Raw genomic sequence first — 19482 nt, 5'->3', positions numbered from 1 at the left:
GAATACTGAACACCACCCCAAGTTTTTTGGAATATAAATAGAAAACAACACACTTCTCTTATGAAACAGAAGACATAAAGTGTATCTCAAAAACTGATTAAAGTACTTTCATGTTAGAGAAAGCTGAACTAGAGAAAGCTAAAACCACATAACTATTTATGAGTTAGTATGGGTTTAAAAACTGTCACTTGACCAATTGCCTCTGTTAAATAAGATTCACTTCCATGCAACCAAGTGGAAAGCTTTTGTAAACTGAAGGTGTTTCAAGTTGTGAGGTGGGGGTAATATGAACTTTTATAATCAACAACAAAAATAAACTTAGATCAACAAGTTCCTCCTATTACTGTGAGACAGTAATGCAACTCCATACAAGGTACATGATCCTTGCAACCCTCACCTGATTGCTTTTGAAAGTTATTAGAAAATTTGTATTGCTTTTAACTAGAGGACACCATTTCATTCTCAACTGCCCTAAGAACTAATGACAAATACATGTAGCAAAAACCAGAAAAGTGTGAGCTCATAAAAATCCAGAGAAAGGGGAGAGACAGAGCAATAAAGACATAAGCCAGCGTGGTGTAGTGGTTAGAGTGCTGGACTAGGACTGGGGAGACCTGAGTTCAAATCCCCATTCAGCCATGATACTAGCCTGGTGATTCTGGGCCAGTCACTTCTCTCTCAGACTAACCTACTTCACAGGGTTGTTGTGAGGAGAAACCTACGTATGTAGTACACCACTCTGGGCTCCTTGGAGGAAGGAGATATAAATGTAATAAATAAATAAGGGGGAAGGGCTCCTACTTGGGGTGAGGGGAGGAGCAGAGACAGTCACCTTACATGCAGTCATTATTGTATTTAGTCTCATACTGTATAAACTGTATTTATAAATACAATAAAATTATTTATTAAGTCATTAACGTATCTAGCACTTTACAGAGAAACAAAGTCTTGTCCCTGCTCCAAGCTTGCAATCTAAAGCATAACACCAAAAAAAGATGGAGGGAATAAAAACTAGACGGGGGTGGGGGGAGAATACAACTTCACTTCAGTTGCATGTTCTTAGGTTTCAGTTGGGGACGGGAGGGTTGGGGACAAAGGAGACTTAAGGGTAACAAGGGATGAATATCTGCGAGTGGCCCTAGGCGTACAGTTGGGGTCAAGGCTAAGGGATTAAATCCAAAGGTTGGGCGAGTTCTGGATTTGAAGGGGGAGCGAGGCAGAGCTGGCGTCACGTCAGTGCTTTAACTTATAAGTGACCCGCACCCCCATGCAGGAGGGCTTCTAATTCCTTGACGCCCGCGCTTAGGTTTGGAATCTACAGAAAACGAATTGAGAGGAGGGGATACAGTAATGAGAGAGGGCGAAGGGCGGGGGGTGAGGGAAGGGCTGCTACTGCGGGGGGGGCGTCATCTTGCGTTGCGCGCGAGGCAGTGACAGCTGCGCAGTCACTAATGTCTCTCGCTCCGAGGGTGCGCGCGTGCGCGCACAGAGATACCGACGGAGGCCAGAGGGTGAGGGGCGGGGGCGTGTCTCGGCGACTGAGAAGAGAAGAGCGGCCCACGGGGTTGCACCCGCCCCTCAAAGCCGCCCCTCATACCTTGTCGCAGTAAAGCCCGACAAGCTGCTTCATCCGCCAGTGCGGGGCCGTGAAAACATCCACCTCCTCAGGGAAGGGAGCCATCTTCTTCTCCCCATAGAGAGCCGAAAGAGACGCTCGCACGGCGGCCGCGGTCAACCGCCTGGCGACGGCAGGAACGGACTCTCCTGCGCACGCGCCTCTAACTGTTACTCAAGACTGAAGGAAGGCGGTGCAAGCGCTGCTGTTCCCGCCCCGCGTAAGGTCACATGACGAAGGTAGACCAAATATTGTACAGTGGCTAAGCCAGTGTGGCAAATTCTCTTATTTATCGCTTTTCTCTTTCTGGTAGTGCTTTTTGGTACACAAGTCACAAGATAATTATTTTTCCACACTCCTTCAGTTTTCCGGTAGCCAAGAAAATAAGTTTGTGGGACTCTGTCAGGTTTTAGGACTGAGGGACGCTTTTTGTGAGCATGCTCAGTCTCTCTGATTGTAGCTAGTCAGTGCCCTTAGCTTGAAGAGAAATCTATCAGAAACTTACATTTGAATACCAAGCTGCATAAACATAAATAGGCATTTCACCTTCTGATTCAACTACTGTAAACTTACACTCCAGTGTGTATGTGTGTTTTGGGGGGAAGGGGAAGAACACTTTGGAGCCAAGATCATGGCGCGACTTTTTTTAATTGAAAACAAAAATGGTGAGGAAAGAATAGTTACTGTACTGGCCAGTAGAGTAAGTGCCAGTATAATAAGACGTTGGGAAGGGAAGGGGTCCGCGACAGGCAGAACCATCCCACATAGTGAGGACTAAGGTTCTGGGAAGAGAGGGGGAAACTATGCAAGAAGTAGTAAACATTCTGTTTTTAAATGTTGTAAACTGCTTTGAGGACCTCATGGTCAAGAAGTGAGGTATACAAGCTAAATTCTGACTAACAAAGCATGGCTGCAGTAAAGGCGACATCTGGGCAGTATTCTGTGTTCCAGATTAAAGCAGTGTGGGCACTCAGGTGGAGAGAAAGGCAATTTTCATCATTCTGTGTTCTGTGCCATCCAAAAATAGGTCCCTGGAGCACACATGTACAGCCCCCAGGGACATATTTTTGGGTGGCACAGAACCACCAGATTGTTGCAAGGTTACAGTAGCTGCTCTGAGCTTCTTGGAAAAGAGGATTGGTTACCAAGGCAACAGCCAGGGGGAAAATCAAAGTACAAAATTGCAGTGCAGCCCAACATAGTGGAGTTCCTGCAATAGAGAAGGGGTTCCCAAATGTGAGTCCATAGATGTTGTTGGACTACAACTCCCATCATTCCCAGACATAATGGCCGGGGGGGGGCAAATTTGAGAATCCCTGCAGGAGAGGAAGGATGAACTTGGGAGTGTAGGTTTGATTTGGGCTTTCATCATAGGTACAGGCATAAGGTACAGGAAAATGTTTTTCCACCATATTGACTGACGTTTACTTTTTCTCCTCTTTGCTTTCTTACTAGGGAGATGTAGTCAATTATAATGAAATATGCAGGTTCATCAGACAAGAGCTCAACAAAATGTTTGACGATTAGTAACAGGCTGAGGGGGGTGGGGAGGGTGGCAGGTATGAGAATTGGCCAAACAATCCAAAAATCAGCTGAAGTTAGCAGTTTGATGGACAGGAAGTGAGAGGTGGATCTTGGCTGCTAACTCAGGAGGCTCTGAACAATTCTTGAGCCAGATCTGTTCTTCTTGTTTGTTTATTTGACATTTATTTATTTGACATTTATTTATTTGACATTTATTTATCTGGGCTGCTAACTCAGGAGGCTCTGAACAATTCTTGAGCCAGATCTGTTCTTCTTGTTTGTTTATTTGACATATTTGCCAAAACTGATGTCTCTGGGCGGTTTACAATAGCTTGTTAATCATGGCTCTCAAACAAGAAACTCAGGAGGTCTGGTTTGTGACAGGACCAAAAATCACAAACAAAAATATTCTTCACATGTTTACAAGAAAGATTCTTAGTTTGCCCTCCCCTTCTCCTGGTCTCCTTGATCTCCATGTTTAGGAGATGGTTAAGATCACCTATTTCCACCAGGCTTGGCTTTTATGAATGGCTGCTGTTCCGTTGATTTGGTCATTTTGTTGGCTTTTTATGTTGCAAGTTTTTAAATTGGTTGTTTTTAATTTTCTTATTGAGCACCACCTTGTGTACTTCTAGTAAAAAGGTGGTATTAAAATGTTACAAATAATGAAAATAAAATAAGAGTACAGTTTTCAGGATATGGGAAGCAAACCTTTGATTGCTTCACTGGCTCCAGCGATACCAAGGAAATACCTTTAAAAGGCTGACACTCTCTGTAAGTATCAGAGTACAGGTTCTAGAAGAAGAGGTTGCCTCATCAATCCTCTAGCTGTGAGCTCAACAGGGTTTCCAGCAAGCTGCTAAATACAAGGCCCCTGAAGCATTCCTCGCTGCTACCAGCAGAGTGACCAATGAACATGCAACCCATCATCATTACAACAGCAAACACCATGGCCCCTTTTTCTCCCCCTGCAGAATGGATAGTATATTACACCTCTCAAATGCAAATGCTAGTGGAATTGGCCTCTCAGCCAGGACGGCCAGGACCCCCTGGTAAAGATGGAGCACCTGGGTGGCCAGGGCCTCCTGGCTACCTGGGAATGCCAGGACAGATTGGGAGAAAGGGATGACAAGGAATGACAGGAATAAGAGGTGAGTGTTTTCATTTCTGCTCCTGGCAGAAACAAGTTCAGTAGATCTCCCACACCAGGGTGGCAAATCAACTGATTTGAATTGTGAGAGGTTTCCTTTTCAGTCTGGGTCTGTTATTTTGTGAGAGTTTCTTGCCGTGAACCTTTCCCTCACTCTCATTTACTAACCACCCCATCTATCCCACAGTAAAGTCCTAATCCAATGTGAAAATGACCTGTATCTAAACTTTGTAAACTGACATCAACATGGGTCTTAGACATTAGCCTTATTAACCATGCCAAGAAAGAACAACCTGATACGCAGTCTGACAAAATAAGTTCATTCCATGTAACTGACAAATGTGACTGACAGTTGAAGTGACTTCATCTGAAGTGACTTAAACATGTGACTGACAGATGAAGTCAATGCTATATCTTCTAGTTTCTGTTCTGTTCTCTTTCTCTCAGTCCAGATGAGCCCAGGTCAGCCAAAGGTGAAAAAAGACACAAAGGAGTTGGAATCATGGGGGAGTCTGGGCCCCCAAGTCCTCCAGGTGAAGCTCTCTTCTCTCTTTGTACAATTGTAATTTATTTATTTATTTATTTATTCTATTTCTATACCGCCCTTCCAAAAATGGCTCAGGGTGGTTTACACAGAGAAATAACAAATAAATAAGATGGAACAGTTAGCTCCTCTTTCTACAATGTTAAAATATGCAGTAGAAAAGTCTTATTGGGGAAGGACAGCTGGTCCTGTGGTAAGGTAAAGTGTGCTATGAAGTAATTTTCGACTCCTGGCACCCACAGAGCCCTGTGGTTTTCTTTGGTAGAATACAGGAGGGGTTTGCCATTGCCTCCTCCCACGCAGTATGAGATGATGCCTTTCAACATCTTCCTATATCGCTGCTGCCCGATATAGGTGTTTCCCATAGTCGAGCAAACATACCAGCGGGGATTCGAACCAACAACCTTCTGCTTGTTAATCAAGCATTTCCCCGCTGTGCCACTTAAGGTCCTGTGGTAGCAAGCATGAATTGTCCCTGTTGTTAAGCAGGCTCTGTCTTGGTTTGCATTTGGATGGGTGACTACATCTGAGCATAAGATATTTCCCTTAGAGGATGGGGCGATAGCTCAGTGGAAGAGCATTTGCATGAAAAGGGCCACAGGTTCAATCCCTGGCTGCATGTCCAAGGAGGGCTGGGGAAAACTCCTGCCTGCCACCTTGGAGAAGCCACTGCCAGTCAGTGTAGAGTGTAGACAATACAGAGCAAGATGGATCAAGGGTCTGACTCAGTAAAAGGCAGCTTCCTATGTTCCTAGACTGCCATAGTTTAGGAAAGATCCGACTTATATGTAGCAGAGCTTCACCTTCCTTTCAGTGCTTTTAAGCCCCCTTGTCATGCTCACCATTGGGGGTGATTTTTCTCACACTTCCAGATTGTACTTCTTGACCGAATGGAGATGCTGATCCAGATGAGTGTTTGTAAATACAGTATGAAAAAGTGGCTGTGTGTTTCAAATTAGCTACACTGAGTCCTTTCGGTGTGGACTTCATGTATGCCAGATTTCATAATTGTATGCCCATCCATTCTGGAAATATAAAAGGAGAATGCTGTTACCAATTTTCATGAAGACAAAGGGCAGATTCCTGCACAGGGGAGTGGAATGATGGTCAAAGGAAGTCTTCCGTTTCAGAAGTTTTGGTAAAGTTCTGGCTTGAAACAAACCAGATTTCACAATTTTTAACCATTAAATTTTTTTTTTCAAAAATTCACCCCAAATCAGGGAATTAACCAGGATGCAAGCCGGAGAATTCTGCTTTATCTTGCTCCCCTCTGTACAGCAAGGGACAGTGTCATCATCACTTCTCCCACCCCAATTCTCAAGGGGTCTTCTGCTCACCCTCCCCACTTGCTAGAGCAAAAGTGGCTCCTTGCTTGTCCAGAGCAGAATGAAGGAAGCAAGGGGGTGAGTGAGGAAGTGGGTGATAAAGGCATCCTTGGCAAGGTTTGCCAGTGCAGAGGGAGCCTGACTGGGTCAGTGTGGACAATACAGTCAGAGTGATGGCCCATCTCAGGAGGAGACTTAGGGGCACCTACTGCATCCTGGCCCAACTGCTGTGCAGTTACAATGTGGAGGAGGCTTCCATGCATAACCTCAGGGAAGCTGCATGTCCGTGTGGTGCACAGGGGGAGGTCAGCATAAGAAGGGCCACGGGCCCTCAGAGATCATCCAGCATCCCTGCTGCAAGAGCTCATTGCCCCAGCCAAATGGGCACAGAGCGGGAGGGGGATCAATTTCCACTTCTCTGCCCTTCTCTCCTTTCCATCTGAAGAAGGGCTGGCTGACCAACAGGAACAGATTCCAGCAGGTGGAGAGGAGGGGAGAGAGTTGAAAATGGCTGTACCCCCCATGCCCAATCAGCTGTGCAATGCGCCATCACTGCAGGGACTCTAGAGGTTCCCTACAGCCCTCCTCACACCCACCGACTGCTCTGCATCACATCTGCCGATGTCCCCAGTTTCCAAAATGATCACGTGACTGCCTCCTGGGATGGGCCACCTGGTTAATTTTAGATCTCACTCAGGCTGAATCAGGAAGGTCCCACTCTGAATGCATGTGCACACGCACTGCCTTGAAGGGATCCAGAACAAAACTCATTCTGCACACAGATGAGAAAAATCAGAGAGAACACTGCAAGTCACCTTCCCACTGCGTTGGCAGACACTGCAACTGATGCCTCCCTTGCCCTCTCCCCTCTGGGGTAAAGAAGGAACCCCTTTTGCTGTATCAGGGTGGGGAGGGGATGTGCCAAAGACTTCATAAGTACTTGGAGGGGAGGCATGCTGCTGGCAACCTCAAGGAGGAAGGAGGAGTGAAGGGAAGGGGAAGTGAGGCGTGGCTGCGGAAAGTGGAGGGGGAGCACACCCGCGGCAGGGAAAGGGGTAGATGCCTGAATGGTGCTTCCCCTACCAGGGGAAACCTGACCGTTGGGGATGGGGAGAAAGTTGGAAGAAAGGGAATGTGTCCCCAACCCCAACTGGTGTGAATGGAAGAAGGTAGTGACCTTCCTCTCCTGCTGGGGCCACACAGCCTCCCCAGACCCAAAGAAAGCCCAAGAATAGTTTGAAAGGGCCCCTGGGTGACAGGGTCACCTAGTAGCCTCCTCCTGCAGCCATCCAGCAGAGGCAAGGTGGTGGGGCTTCCTTGGGTCAAGGGAGTGGAACCTGCTTCCCCCACACTCTTCAGCCCAAACTTCACTTCTCTGATTGATGCCTTCTGGTGGACCGATGTTATGTACGCTGCACTCCATGAGGTTTTTTGGGTGACCCTGATCTGCTGCACTACATTCTGTTCTATCTACTGCAGGCTCTATCTTCCTCAAGTCTCCCTTCAGCTTCTGATGTTTCAAGGGAAGAGCATGGGGGGTTTGTTCCAAGGAAAGAAGGGATCAGAGATTTAGAATCTTCTTGCACTCTTCCCTGTGACACTACCTGCATCAGCTTCAACCACCAGAGAATCCTTCCAGAATATTCAATTCCTCATTGAGGAGAAAATTGAGAGATTTCCTCTTTCCCTTTTGCTGCTAGTATAACCAGCTACAAGTGCCTTAGATGCCATTCCAGCAAGAGGGAGGGCTACCCAACTTCCTCCTGCCCATCCCCTTCCTAACCATTGGGGCCCCTGCAAGTGCCCAAGCCCCTGCCTTGGTCTACTCACCAGTTGGTCAGGTGAGATCATCCTACTCTGGCAGGTATCTTTTCCTCTTACAGCCCACCCAGAAGCACCAAACGGCAGCCCATGCCAAGAGTGGAGGGGAAAGGCCTTCCACAAGATCTTCTCTGTCTTGAAGGCAACTTGCCTAACTTCGGGGTCCTGATCACAACCAAGTTCTCCAGTCCTGGAGGGATGAAGGAAAAGGCTCAGGACTAGCACCTAAACATGAAAGGGACTCATGAAGAAATCACCCCACCCTCCACCAAGCCCCACCATTTCTACACCAACAGGGGGTAGATCCTTTACTCTGGGAAACCCTGCTGCTGAGCATCCCTGAGAATGCAACCAAGACCTCCCATTTGAGGTCTGGTAGCTAAACCTAGCCCTCTCCCTTCACAGGTCTTTTCCCTGTCCCTTCCCACTTACCAGCATGGTAGGTGTCCACATTCCCTTCAGTGTGGATACTGCCTTTCTTGTGGACCAGGTGACGTAAAAACAAGGGTGGAAGGAAATAGGACCACAGTTAAGGACCCTGTGCATGAACAGTCTGCATCCCATCTTTTAAGACAGGAAGTACTTCCCTCTGTAATCCCTCTGAGACTGACAGATTGAGCCATTTTTCCAGGGATTCTTTAAGTCGCCCTGGGAGGAAATTAAGTCAAGAGACCTAGCTAACACTCAGTGAGCCAGTCCTGGGGAGGCAACATCTCCTGCACCTCCACATCCTTCTGGCAGCACCCTCAGAGAGTGAAATGTTGCCCACCAAGATGACCCACTAAGGGAGACCCAAAAATATTGTTTTGCTTACTGATGAGCATGGCAGTCATTCTTCTCACTGAAGCCTGCTCACTGTGGAAGAACCCCAGGGTGTTGTAGGTCTCCATCTCACTGCATTTCCGGAGCTGAGCTGCCAAATCTGGGATAACAAGCAAAGACAAATCCTAAGTCCCCTATGAATACAGTGTCACCCAAGTGTCCCTGAGCCAAGGGGTGGAGGGGGGGGGGCCCTGCTCTTACCACACGCTTGAAGATCTTATGGAGCAGCTCCTGCAGACTATAAGTCTCCCGCACCAGCAGGCTACCTTTCAGGTGCCACTGGAAGGCTTCCGCCAGCAGGTGCAGATTGTCCTTGGCTGGCTTTTTAAAAGAAGAGGACAGAAAGGGGGTGAGAAAGGCCTCCCTCTCAGCACTTACTGTGGCCGCTGGACTCGGGGATTCAAAGCAACATTTTAGGTTGCTCCAAACGGTAGGGAAGATTTTAGATTTCAATGGTCTTCTATTGGTTGAAGCACAGCTGAGGGAAGGACTTTGGGGGAGCCAGATTTAAGAGGGGAAGCAGGAGAGCGGAAGCTTTGCCTCATCCCAGGAAAGAAGGGCCATGGATGAACTCTTGGAAGGGAAAGTGCAAGGGGGCAGAAAGTTCCATTCTCTGAAAGGCCACAGCTGGGCTGCAAGTTGATTCACCACCCCATGAGGCTAACTCTCGGGCCTAGATTTGGGGAAGCCTAAACGGGGAGGCAGGGACAGGTGGGGCCTCACTTGTGCTACCTCCAGATCTTTGTCCTCCACGCACATCAGCACTGCAATGAGGATTGTGATGTTCTGGTTTGTACCCCTGTGATGGTGGCAGTGCTGCAGGAGATCCAGATGTTTCCTCATGGCTGCCCCTCGGATCTTAGCTGCCTCCTACAGAGGTGAAAGATGGTCTGGCTGGGGAGGACTAGCCAGGCTACAAGGAGTGTCCAGATCTTCTCCAAGGAAGTGACATGTTGGTATTTCATGAGCAGCTAAAATAGGTTAAAGGAGCACAACACCCATAAGCCCCTGGACCAGACCCTCTTCTCAGTGAAGCCTACACTGGCAAACATGCTTCTGACCTCAACAGCGAAGGCCTCCTCTGCAAGGGAATGCTTCTCTGGATCTTCCTCCAGGATGAAGATGGAAGCCAGATATTCTTTCAGCTTGGGCACTGTGGACGATGTTGTGTGGAGGAGGGCCCTGCAATACACCAGAGGCCCTTGCTGAGTCCTGAGTGGGAGGCCTGGAGAGAGCAGACCTGACCCGAATTTCCCTACAGCCCCCAGTCTTCCTGAGAAATCTCAGCACTTGCCTTCACCTCACCAAGAGGGCCACAACCTGGGTGCAGCTGTGAGGGGATCACAAGGTTTCCCAGCAGGTCTTCTCTGGGGGCACCTGTGCCACCTCTCTAAGAGGGTCTGGACAATGTAGAGGGAGTGGGCAAGGGAAGGACTAGGTTGGATCATGGGAGAGAGACCATGGGGGTGAATTGTTTCCCACCTCATGTGCCAGTTTCCTCCTCCTAAAAGGAAGTCTTCATCTCAGTAAAATGAGAAGTGAGGTGGTGGGTGGGATTCAGACTCTTTACTGCAAGGCCTAGAATATCTTGACTTGAGTGATAGGAGGCTAAACTCTCAAAGAAATGTCACTAAGGATTGAAATCAAAAGAACTAATATAAACTTGTTTTCCAGATTCATAGTAAGAACATTACTTGGGGCTATGTTGATGTTCCCACAGGTGAGCAGAAGCTAGGAGGAATCAGATGGAGCAAGATAAGAGGGATGAATATGGTGACCTGAAGGGCAGAAGAGGGGCTGTAGGGAAGGACAGAGGGGCAGGCAAAGGGTTGCTACATGAGGGTTGCCATCTTTTAAGCAGACCTCCTCCTGGGCCCAGCAATGTTATGGATCCAGAGGTGGTCTCAGAGGCAAGCAGTGGGGTCTTCTGATGGCCCTCAGCAGGTTCTCCACAATGCTGACCCTGAAGCTGACCCAAAGCTAAAGATTTCCCCTCAATTTATCTCACTACTTAAGTTATTCCTAACAGGATGCTAATCAAGGCACAGGTGTAGAGCTAGAGAAAACGTTGGCAAACCTATAGCACAATCTCTTCGCTTTGCCCCACCTCTGACTGGAATGACTTTCCCCACAGACATGTTTTAAACATGTTTTTAAAAACATGTTGTTTTTTAAAAAACCATGGCAGACATACTTTAAGACTCTTTCCAAAGCCAAATGGGCTGCAAACTCTGGGGTCTTTCCTGTGAAGCTGAGGGAAGGGACTATTGTGCCAGAGTCACTCCAATAGGCCAGAAATGCTCCTCACACATCAGACTGGGGCCTGGGACATGTGTCCCTAGCCTGCCCTCCCAGAATGATGGGCTTTTTGCCCCCGCGTTCCCCATTGCCATGACTTACTCAGGAGACAGGTTTTGACTCTTGGTTCTCGGCTCCCTCAGTGATGCTCTGCAGGCTTGTGAGGATCTTATTGACCAGGCTGACCAGGAATTCAGGGAACCTCTCCTTCACCTCACTGGGATGCTCTGCAGACTGGATGATCTGCTCGATCTTCTTTGTTGTTCTCCCCTGAGGAGAAGAAGAGGGTCAGGCCTCACCACCTGATCCGAGAGACTGTTATGGATCAGGAGACTTCTCAGGGCCAGGTCAGTGCCATGGGTGTCTGCACCCAAATCTGGACCTGGAGGACGCTCTCTCCAGTTCAGGGTTCCCGAAGTCAGCTGCTGGAGTCATGGACATCAGAAAGGGAAGAGGGCAAGTCCCTCAAGCCCCATCCTGTGAGGACAGTGACTGCCATCAAAGCCACACAGCTCTCCAGTGGAGCCATCCTGTGTAGTGCAGGAGTCTTTTGGTTGTTCTGGGCTGGATGATCTGCATAGGGAAGCTCACCCCAGCTTATATGAAGTAATTGATTCAAATATGTCTGTAAGCCACTTGGAAGACTTCTTGGCCAATCGACATACTTCATCCGGTCAACCAGTCACAGGGGATTGTGTTGTGGAGCACCAATTCCTCTGCTCAGATTGTTGGGAAGCATCACTTCTACCTCTGGCAAAGGCATCATATAGCTCTCTACGTGTGTTATTAGGCAAAAGGTGGGGGAAACAGTGGATAGGAGGGGCAGAGGTGTCAAAGGAGGTCACTCTTGGTTTTCATTCCTTACCTCTCCCAGATGGACTGAGAAGAACCAATCTGGGGCCAGCTGTCCTCTTCCTTCATCTTTGCTGATGTTCCTGAGAGAGGAGAGCTGCTTAAAGAACTGTCCTGTTGGAAATGGCAACCAGCTGAAGAAAAAAAATGGGGACCCAAGGCGACACTAAACATAATCTAGCCTCCTGTGGAGGGCATAGGAACATCATCAGACCAAAGATCTCCTAAGTCCAGCATTTGTTCCCAACTGTGGCCATTGAGAGGCCCTAGGAAGCACACAAAGAGGGTACTGAGACAAGAGCCCTTCTCTGGTGTTTCTCCCTAACACCTGGTCATGTTAGGAACATGGGGGTCTCGGAGGTCCCTCAGCTAATAGCCAACTGCAGATTTTTGCCAACTGACTTGCTTGGGTGAACTCCTCCTCCAGAGTTATCAGAAAGCAGGGAGGGAGGAAACATCCCTCCATGGTACTCAGAAATTGGAGAACTGCTCCTGTCCCTTGCAGCTTTCTGGTTGCTACGTTAAATGTTCCCTAGTCCCCTACCAGCTCCTAAGGCCACTTCTGTAGCCCTTCAACTGAGAAGAAGGTACCTGGCTGAAATGGGGGTTGGTGGAGAGTCCCACATCTTGTCCTAGATCAGGCCTGCTCAACTTCGGCCCTCCTGCAGATGTTGACCTACAACTCCCATAATCCCTTGCTATTGGCTACTGTGGCTGGGGATTATGGGAGTTGTAGTCCAAAAACAGCTGGGGGGCCTAAGTTGAGCAGGCCTGTCCTAGATGCTGCTGGCATCATACATAGTGTCGTACGCATTTTGAGAGGATCACTGGAGAGGAGAGAGGAGAGAAACAGGAATGTTCTAGTGCTTGCATTTACGTTCCAAGGCTTCTGAGAGGCAAACCCAAGGAATGGGTTTTCTCCAAGTAGCATCCTGTTCCTGGTGAGTAGGGCTTGATCACACTTTCCAGAGAAACAGATAATTTTGGGCCATCCATCATGCTGTATGGGGTGCTGATGTTCAAATTGTTTTATTTATCAAATTTATATACTGCCGCAAACTTACATCTCTGGGCGTAAGGTGCTGCTGATATCATACATTGTGTCATCCTTGTCTGAAGAGGAGAACTGGGAAGCAGAGGGAAGAGAAACAGGAGCATTCACCACCTTGGATGGATGAATTAATGGATGACCCTCTAAGAAGTGCCTCTTAGAACAAAAGGCATTTGGCACATCTGGCCAAAAGAGTATTTCATCATGTTTTCAGTGATGCTCAACTGTCAATGCATACTGGAGCCCTGCATTTCCTCCCATCCCACCAATAAAAATCCCTCCCATGCTGTAGCATCTAGAACTGGATCCATTCTACATTCTGTCTCCTACTGGGGACACACACAACCCACAGCCCATACACATGAAAAAATGGATGTTCATTCCTGACCTCCTGGGGAGAGAGTCCTGATTCTCATATATCCTGAAATCATGGGCCCTCTTTGCTCATTTAGCAGGGTATGTTATATTTTGCTCAGTTATCATCTTTGAAGGCCTTCAAGGGAGCCATATAACCCCTCTTTTCAGCCTGGCTTTTATCCATATTTGTTTGGTTTAAAATAGTTTTTGCAATGAGTTTTATGTTCTCTTTTTTTTTTTAATGAGCTGCTTTTCATTTTGTGTTTTATGTTGAATTTTAAACAGGTTGAACTTTTGCTTGAAAACCTCCCTGAGCTGTGCTGAGACAGGTGGCATACAAATAAAATAAATCAAATTAACAAACAAACAAAACAGATAATAAAATGATAGGATTCTATCAAAAACAATGATTGCAGTGGCAAATAACTTCCTTTATGGAGAAAAATATGAGTTTCACATTCTTGCAGCAGGAAACATAAGGTGTTGTTGCATGTGTGTTGCATATTTTAAAAGCAAGGAATGTTTTAAAAGCACTCACAATGGGCAATGCCATTTAAACACATTCACCCAAGCTGTTGCGATGATGTCATGTTTGCCTTTCTGACAAGAGAGTGAGGTAAAGGAGGTTGCCTGTAACTTACTGGCAGATCTTGCAGAAGGCACCTTGGGTACCCATTAAAAATGTCATTTAGAAGGATACAACTTGCCGCATGCCATTGAAAAGATGGATATTGCTGGCACAAACATAATTGTTTTTCTATTGTAATTAAAGCAACAGGATAAACCCTTTAATGGGCATCTTCTCCAAGAGGATCACTTCTAAAAAAATTTGAAGCTAGTGGCCAACAGCATATCTTGTTGCAATGAATTCCATATATCTTGTTACAGCTTGTCATAATGAGGGTCTGCTCTCATCTGTCCTCTACTTGCTGCCTTTTATCAGGCGATCTTCACTTCCATTATTGTGAAAGGAGATGGAGAAAAACAACCCTCCATGGTGCTCAGAGCTTTGAGACTTGCTCTCCCCTCACCCACCCACAGGCTTCTTGCTAAACCATCTAGCCCCATAACCCCCTGGGCTCTTAAGGGTGGTTCTCTGCTGCCCCTCAGCCGAGAAACGAGTACCCCGGGGAATTGCTGATGCTTTCCATGTCCAGCTCCTGACCCCTAGTGCTGACCTGTGGTATCTCAGCCTCCTGGATGTCAGAACCCTGTAAATAAGACAAAGGGGAGCAATGCCTGCTCTTGTACTCACTCTGACCTTTCTAGGGCACAAATGTGTTCTAACTTGTTGGTGGGAGTGTCAGGGCACAGCCACCACATGCTTGTGGCCATTTTATTTTATCATATGTCCAACAATCAACCATTGTGATATTATACACTGTGGTCAACAAAATGGCCACCATAATTTAAAATGGCCACCATCCTTCAGAATGGCCATTGACATCTGTTGGCTGCATCCTGGAGCTCTGGTCCAAAGACAGCATGTAAAATAGACACCTGATATTTCTTTATTAAAAGAAAAAAAAGTTATTAACAGAAATGCCAGTGCATGGGAGGTCCACAATTGAAAGCGTATTTCTTGTCATTTATTGTCATTATTCCTTGTCATGTATTCTATGCATGGAATACATTCCTTGCATAGAGAGTGGAATGGTATCCACTGGTATCTATTTCCATTTGTTCAAGAAGGAAGGCACATGCCTGCTAATGTGTAGTTTGGCCTTGAGAGGAGCTGAACCCCATAAGTCATCTTCATCCAGATGTTCTCTTCTCTCCTATCTCCAGGGAGCAGTTTCTAAAGTGAGAGACAAGGTGGTCCCCAGAGTCAGGAGCGAGGGCCATCTCTCCTGCTGTGGAGACTCTGGGCTTTTACCTGAGGGGATGGCTGTTGTCTATTTGAAATGGGAAAGAGAGGCTTCAACAGCTTCTTCAATAGGCACCCCTTCACCTTCATCTTGTCCCATCTACCAAAATTCTAGACAACATACTACATCTGGATTTCTACTCCATTCTGGATCTGTCCCACACTCTGTCTACTGCGGGCGGAGATGCAATCTCCCCTCTCCCGGCCAGCCCGGCCACATATAGGATGGGAATCTTGTCCCTCATCTCACAAGACCATTTGGTGGCAATCGTCTCGATTCAGGTTCTTGTTCCCAATTCTGACTTTTAGAACCATGGATTCTTCGGTGATAGACGTCTGTGAATGAGAGAGGGGAGAGGAATGGGTGCGCTGGTACTCACTCGATCTTTACAGGGGATCTGGAACTTCACACATCCATCAAGCGGTCCTTAACAGATGTGTATAAAGCAGAAAGTGGCTCCTTTGCACTTCAAAACAGTGTTGGGGAGGATTTGGAAAAGGAGTGTGGTCACTTGAGAGGCAAATAACCCTGAGCAGACATGTTGGGGGGCGGGGCACTGTTCACCATGCTCCCACACAGAATTGGGCCCCTGCAGCTTCATTGCTAACTAAAAGGGACACTTCCTGTCCTTATAATGCTTTTTGTTGACGATGCCTTTAAGCTACTACTTAGAGACTTGGGAGAGAGAGAAATCATTTAAACTAGCTTTTTTCATTTGTTTTTCTTTTTCCTTTTTCATTCATCTGATTTTTCATTTAATTTATCTTGGTTTTGTTTATTATAGTCAATTTTTGCTTTTATTTGTTTGTTTCTCTTCTCTTATAACAAAAATAGTGCATTCTGAACTGCTGGGTCTGGAGAAAAGCTCCAGGGTGTAGCCACCTCCTCCCCATTGCCATCCTGCTTAATCACATCACCCACCATGTGCCACCATTTTGCTGCATGCTTGTTTCAAAATGGTCACCATGGCATGGCGATTTTCTTTTTAAAAAAAGGGACTGCAATGGCAGAATGGGTCCTATTGGGAGGTGATGGCTGTTTGTTTGTTTGTTTGTTTGTTTGTTTATTGTTAAATTTATATACCACCGTTCATTAAAAACAATCCCAAGGTGGTTTACAGCAAAATTTTAAAAACAAGATTATAAAAATTATACAGTTAAAATATTAAGCTAAAAATATGAGACAAATCTGCTTAAAAATTTTTAGACACAAGTATAAAAACAATACAAAATACAAAGTACAAAGAGCAGCAGCAGAGACAATCATATAAAAGCCTGGGTAAAAAGCCAAGATATAACATGCTTTCTAAAAGCTGTGATGGAGACTGAGGAGTGAATAACCACCGGGAGAGCATTCCAGAGTCTGGGGACAGCAACAGAGAAGGCCCTGTCCCATGTGCATGCCAACCGAGCCTCTCTCATTGTTGGCACCCAGAGCAGAGCCCCCTCAGATGACCTCATCAAGTGGGCAGCAACCCTTGGGAGCAGGCAGTCCTTCAGATATGCAGGGCCCAAACCATTAAGAGCTTTAAAGGTCAAAACCAGCACCTTGAATTGGACACCTTATATCTTGGGTACAGTTTCCTGCAGTTAAAGTAACAATAGAGTATTTCCATTTCCGCAAAGAAAACTGTAATGGAAGGATGGGTACCAGTTGGAGAGTGAGGCAGAAGGCTGAGCAGAGTAGAGTGATTGACAGGTGGGAGCAGCCGTTAAGGGTTGTGGCCAACTCATAGTGAGAAAGAAAACCAGTGGAAGAATCATGCCAATTATAGTATAAGCTATAAAAGCCCTAAATGGCTTGGGACTGGGTTACCTGAGAGAGCGCCTTGTCCCATATGTCCCAACCCAGACAATGGGGCGATTCTCACGATCAACAAAAATCAGGCTAGCAGAGGCTAGCCCAATTTTTGTTGTCCGTAAGAACCACCGGGCTCGCAGCCAAGCCCGGTGGTTCTTGAGCAGGTAACCCGCTCAAGAACCCGTGCTAAAAAGCAGGTTTGCAGAGCGAGCGCTCCAGCAAACCTGCTTTTTAGCATCGCGAGTAGCCCCCCAGCTGGGGGCATACTGGGGCTTGCAGGGGCCGCGCGGCCCCCGCTCCCCCCACCCCCTGCCGGCTCTGTCTCGGAGCCGGCCATCGTGTGGGCGGCCGATCCGGCTGCCTAGGGCTCCCTTCCCGCTCACTGCCCCAAACCAGGTCTCACTGATCGTGAGACCCGGTCCCTTGAGATCTTTGGAGGCCCTCCTCTGGAAGCCCCTGCCAAATGAGGTGAGGCGGTGGCTACTTGGGAGAAGGCCTTTTCAGTGGCAGCCTCCCCAGTAAGGTTTGCCTGGCTTTATTACTTTGTTCATGCGGATGCCAGGTAAAGGCCTTTTTGTTCACCCAGGCCTTTTAAATTCTGGCTTTCTGATTTGATTTGACTCTTAACAGATTTTAAAATGAGTTTTTAAACTGCTTTGTATTGTATTTTGTATTTTCTAGCTTTTTGTCTGTTATGATTTATGTGTTATGTGTTTTTATTGTATGTTTTAATCCTGTGTTGTGAGCCACCCAGAGAACAATTTGTTATGGGGTGGCTAACTAATAAAGTTGTTTATTTTTATCCTAAATATATTTTTCAGTCTTTTCAAGCAGTTCTATGTTCTGGTCTGGGTGGCAGCTATTTTGAGGCGGGGGGGGGGTCTTAATCTGACTTGCTAATTGACACCTGGGTGGGGGGAGAAGGCTTGATTGGGACCCTAGGTACATCACAAGAAGCCATTACTAAAACAAATGTTAGTGAATGGGCCCCCAAAGCTGAACACCCTTCATGGCCATTTGTTTCAGGGGTGCTATTGTTTCAGAGTGAATGGAAACAAATATGAATGGGACCTCAGCAAGGAAAGAGAGCTGGTTTTGTAGTAGCAAGCATGAATTGTCCCCTTTGCTAAACAGGTTCCACCTGGTTTGCATTTGAATGGGAGACTACATGGGAGCACTGTAAGATATTCCCCTTAGGGGATGGGACAACTCTGGGAATAGCACCTGCATGCAGAAGGTTCCAAGTTCTCTCCCTGGCATCTCCAAGATAGGACTGAGAGACACTCCTGCCTCTAACCTTGGAGAAGCCGTTGCCAGTCTGTGTAGACAATACTGAGCTAGATAGACTAATGGTCTGACTCAGTGTAAGGCAGCTTCCTATGTTCCTATGACCCATTTCCATTCATTCAAAAAATAAATGCACATGTCTATCAACATGTAACTGAATCCAGAGAGGAACCAAACCCCATAATGCTACTGAATCCAAAGATCAGCTTTTTTACAATTCCTGGGGAGTTGGGTGAGATTATAGGTAGCATACAATTTGGAGTCACAGGATCCAGAGTAAGAGTCATGCCCTGCTGTATGGGATCCTTCACATTTAGGGATGGTGCTTTTAAATGAGAAAAGCCTCTTAGATCAGGGGACAGTTTGTGTGCTCCAGTCATTGGGGAGACAACATGACCATGCCTTTTCTCTAAATGGCAGGAAGAATATTCCAAACATTTGGATCTTCAGAGCAGTAAAGAGAGACTTATCCATACAGGTGTTACAGTAGGGAGAGTGTTACAGTACTCTAGGGAGAGGAGAGCTGGTTTAGGGAGAGGAGAGCTGGTCTTGTGGTAGCAAGCATGACTTGTCCCCTTAGCTAAGCAGGGTCCACCCTGGTTGCCTATGAATGGGAGACTTGGTGTGTGAGCACTGTAAGATATTCCCCTCAAGGGATGGGGCACCAGAAGTTGACACCAACTTGACGGCACAATCTTAGCCAAATGCAGCAGATGGCCATTCAAGTTCCATGTCCTGCTAGATGCTTCACAAGCCCACTGGCTTTGTGCCAACACCTTCAGGCCCCTGGAAGGAAAGAAGAAAAACTGAGTCAAGCAGATTTCAGAGTGATCATTTGCCCCTTGATCCACACACACACACACACACACACACACACACACACACACACACTGCTGCTATATTCTCATCCTTGGAATCCATACTTCTGTGGCTTCTCACACTACAAGGAGCCTCTGGAACTCACCAATGCGGCACATGATAGACCTTTCCGTCTCCACAGCACTGGTGCAATGGATCTCAATCTTTTCTGTTTCTTCTGTCAATGTTCTCGTAATACTACCAGGATCTGAATCACCTCATTCTATAACGTGGACCTTTTGACTAGAAGGGAGCCTGGATTTTGTGTATGCTTCCAACAGAAGCACCTGGTCCATGGGAGTGGGGTGTG

General features: G+C 46.9%; 1 protein-coding gene and 2 long non-coding RNA genes across 7 annotated transcripts in view; 1 reads left to right on the top strand and 2 right to left on the bottom strand.

Moving 5' to 3' along the window:
- The window catches only part of FBXL5 (F-box and leucine rich repeat protein 5), a 51757-nt gene extending 49966 nt beyond the window's left edge, over positions 1–1791 (bottom strand). The window contains exon 1 of the mRNA XM_053253495.1: positions 1598–1791. Within this exon, the coding sequence (XP_053109470.1) occupies positions 1598–1681 (84 nt within the window). The 5' untranslated portion in view covers positions 1682–1791. The remainder of the gene's footprint in view (positions 1–1597) is intronic.
- Positions 1716–17836, top strand: LOC128326528 (uncharacterized). 3 transcript variants are annotated; one of them, XR_008308102.1, is made up of 4 exons: positions 1716–1854; positions 4114–4290; positions 4737–4822; positions 11974–17836. It is a non-coding gene; the product is annotated as an uncharacterized LOC128326528 (long non-coding RNA). The 3 variants fall into 3 exon arrangements; XR_008308104.1 differs by having other exon boundaries at positions 7638–17836; XR_008308103.1 differs by lacking the exon at positions 4114–4290.
- Positions 4836–19482, bottom strand: part of LOC128326527 (uncharacterized) — a 139490-nt gene continuing 124843 nt past the window's right edge. Inside the window, exons 2-9 of one of the 3 annotated variants that reach the window (XR_008308099.1) lie at positions 13016–15562; positions 11965–12034; positions 11202–11369; positions 9003–9983; positions 8794–8901; positions 8412–8457; positions 7989–8169; positions 4836–5858 (exon numbers count right to left, since the gene is read on the bottom strand). This is a non-coding gene — a long non-coding RNA (uncharacterized LOC128326527). Of the gene's footprint in view, positions 5859–7988; positions 8170–8411; positions 8458–8793; positions 8902–9002; positions 11370–11964; positions 12035–13015; positions 15563–19482 lie in introns of all 3 variants that reach the window. The other 2 variants (XR_008308098.1, XR_008308100.1) reach the window with 2 other exon arrangements.

This window comes from Hemicordylus capensis, chromosome 5 (assembly GCF_027244095.1).
Source record: "Hemicordylus capensis ecotype Gifberg chromosome 5, rHemCap1.1.pri, whole genome shotgun sequence".
Taxonomy (NCBI): Eukaryota; Metazoa; Chordata; class Lepidosauria; order Squamata; family Cordylidae; genus Hemicordylus; species Hemicordylus capensis.
This window is presented reverse-complemented; position numbering and strand designations above follow the sequence as displayed.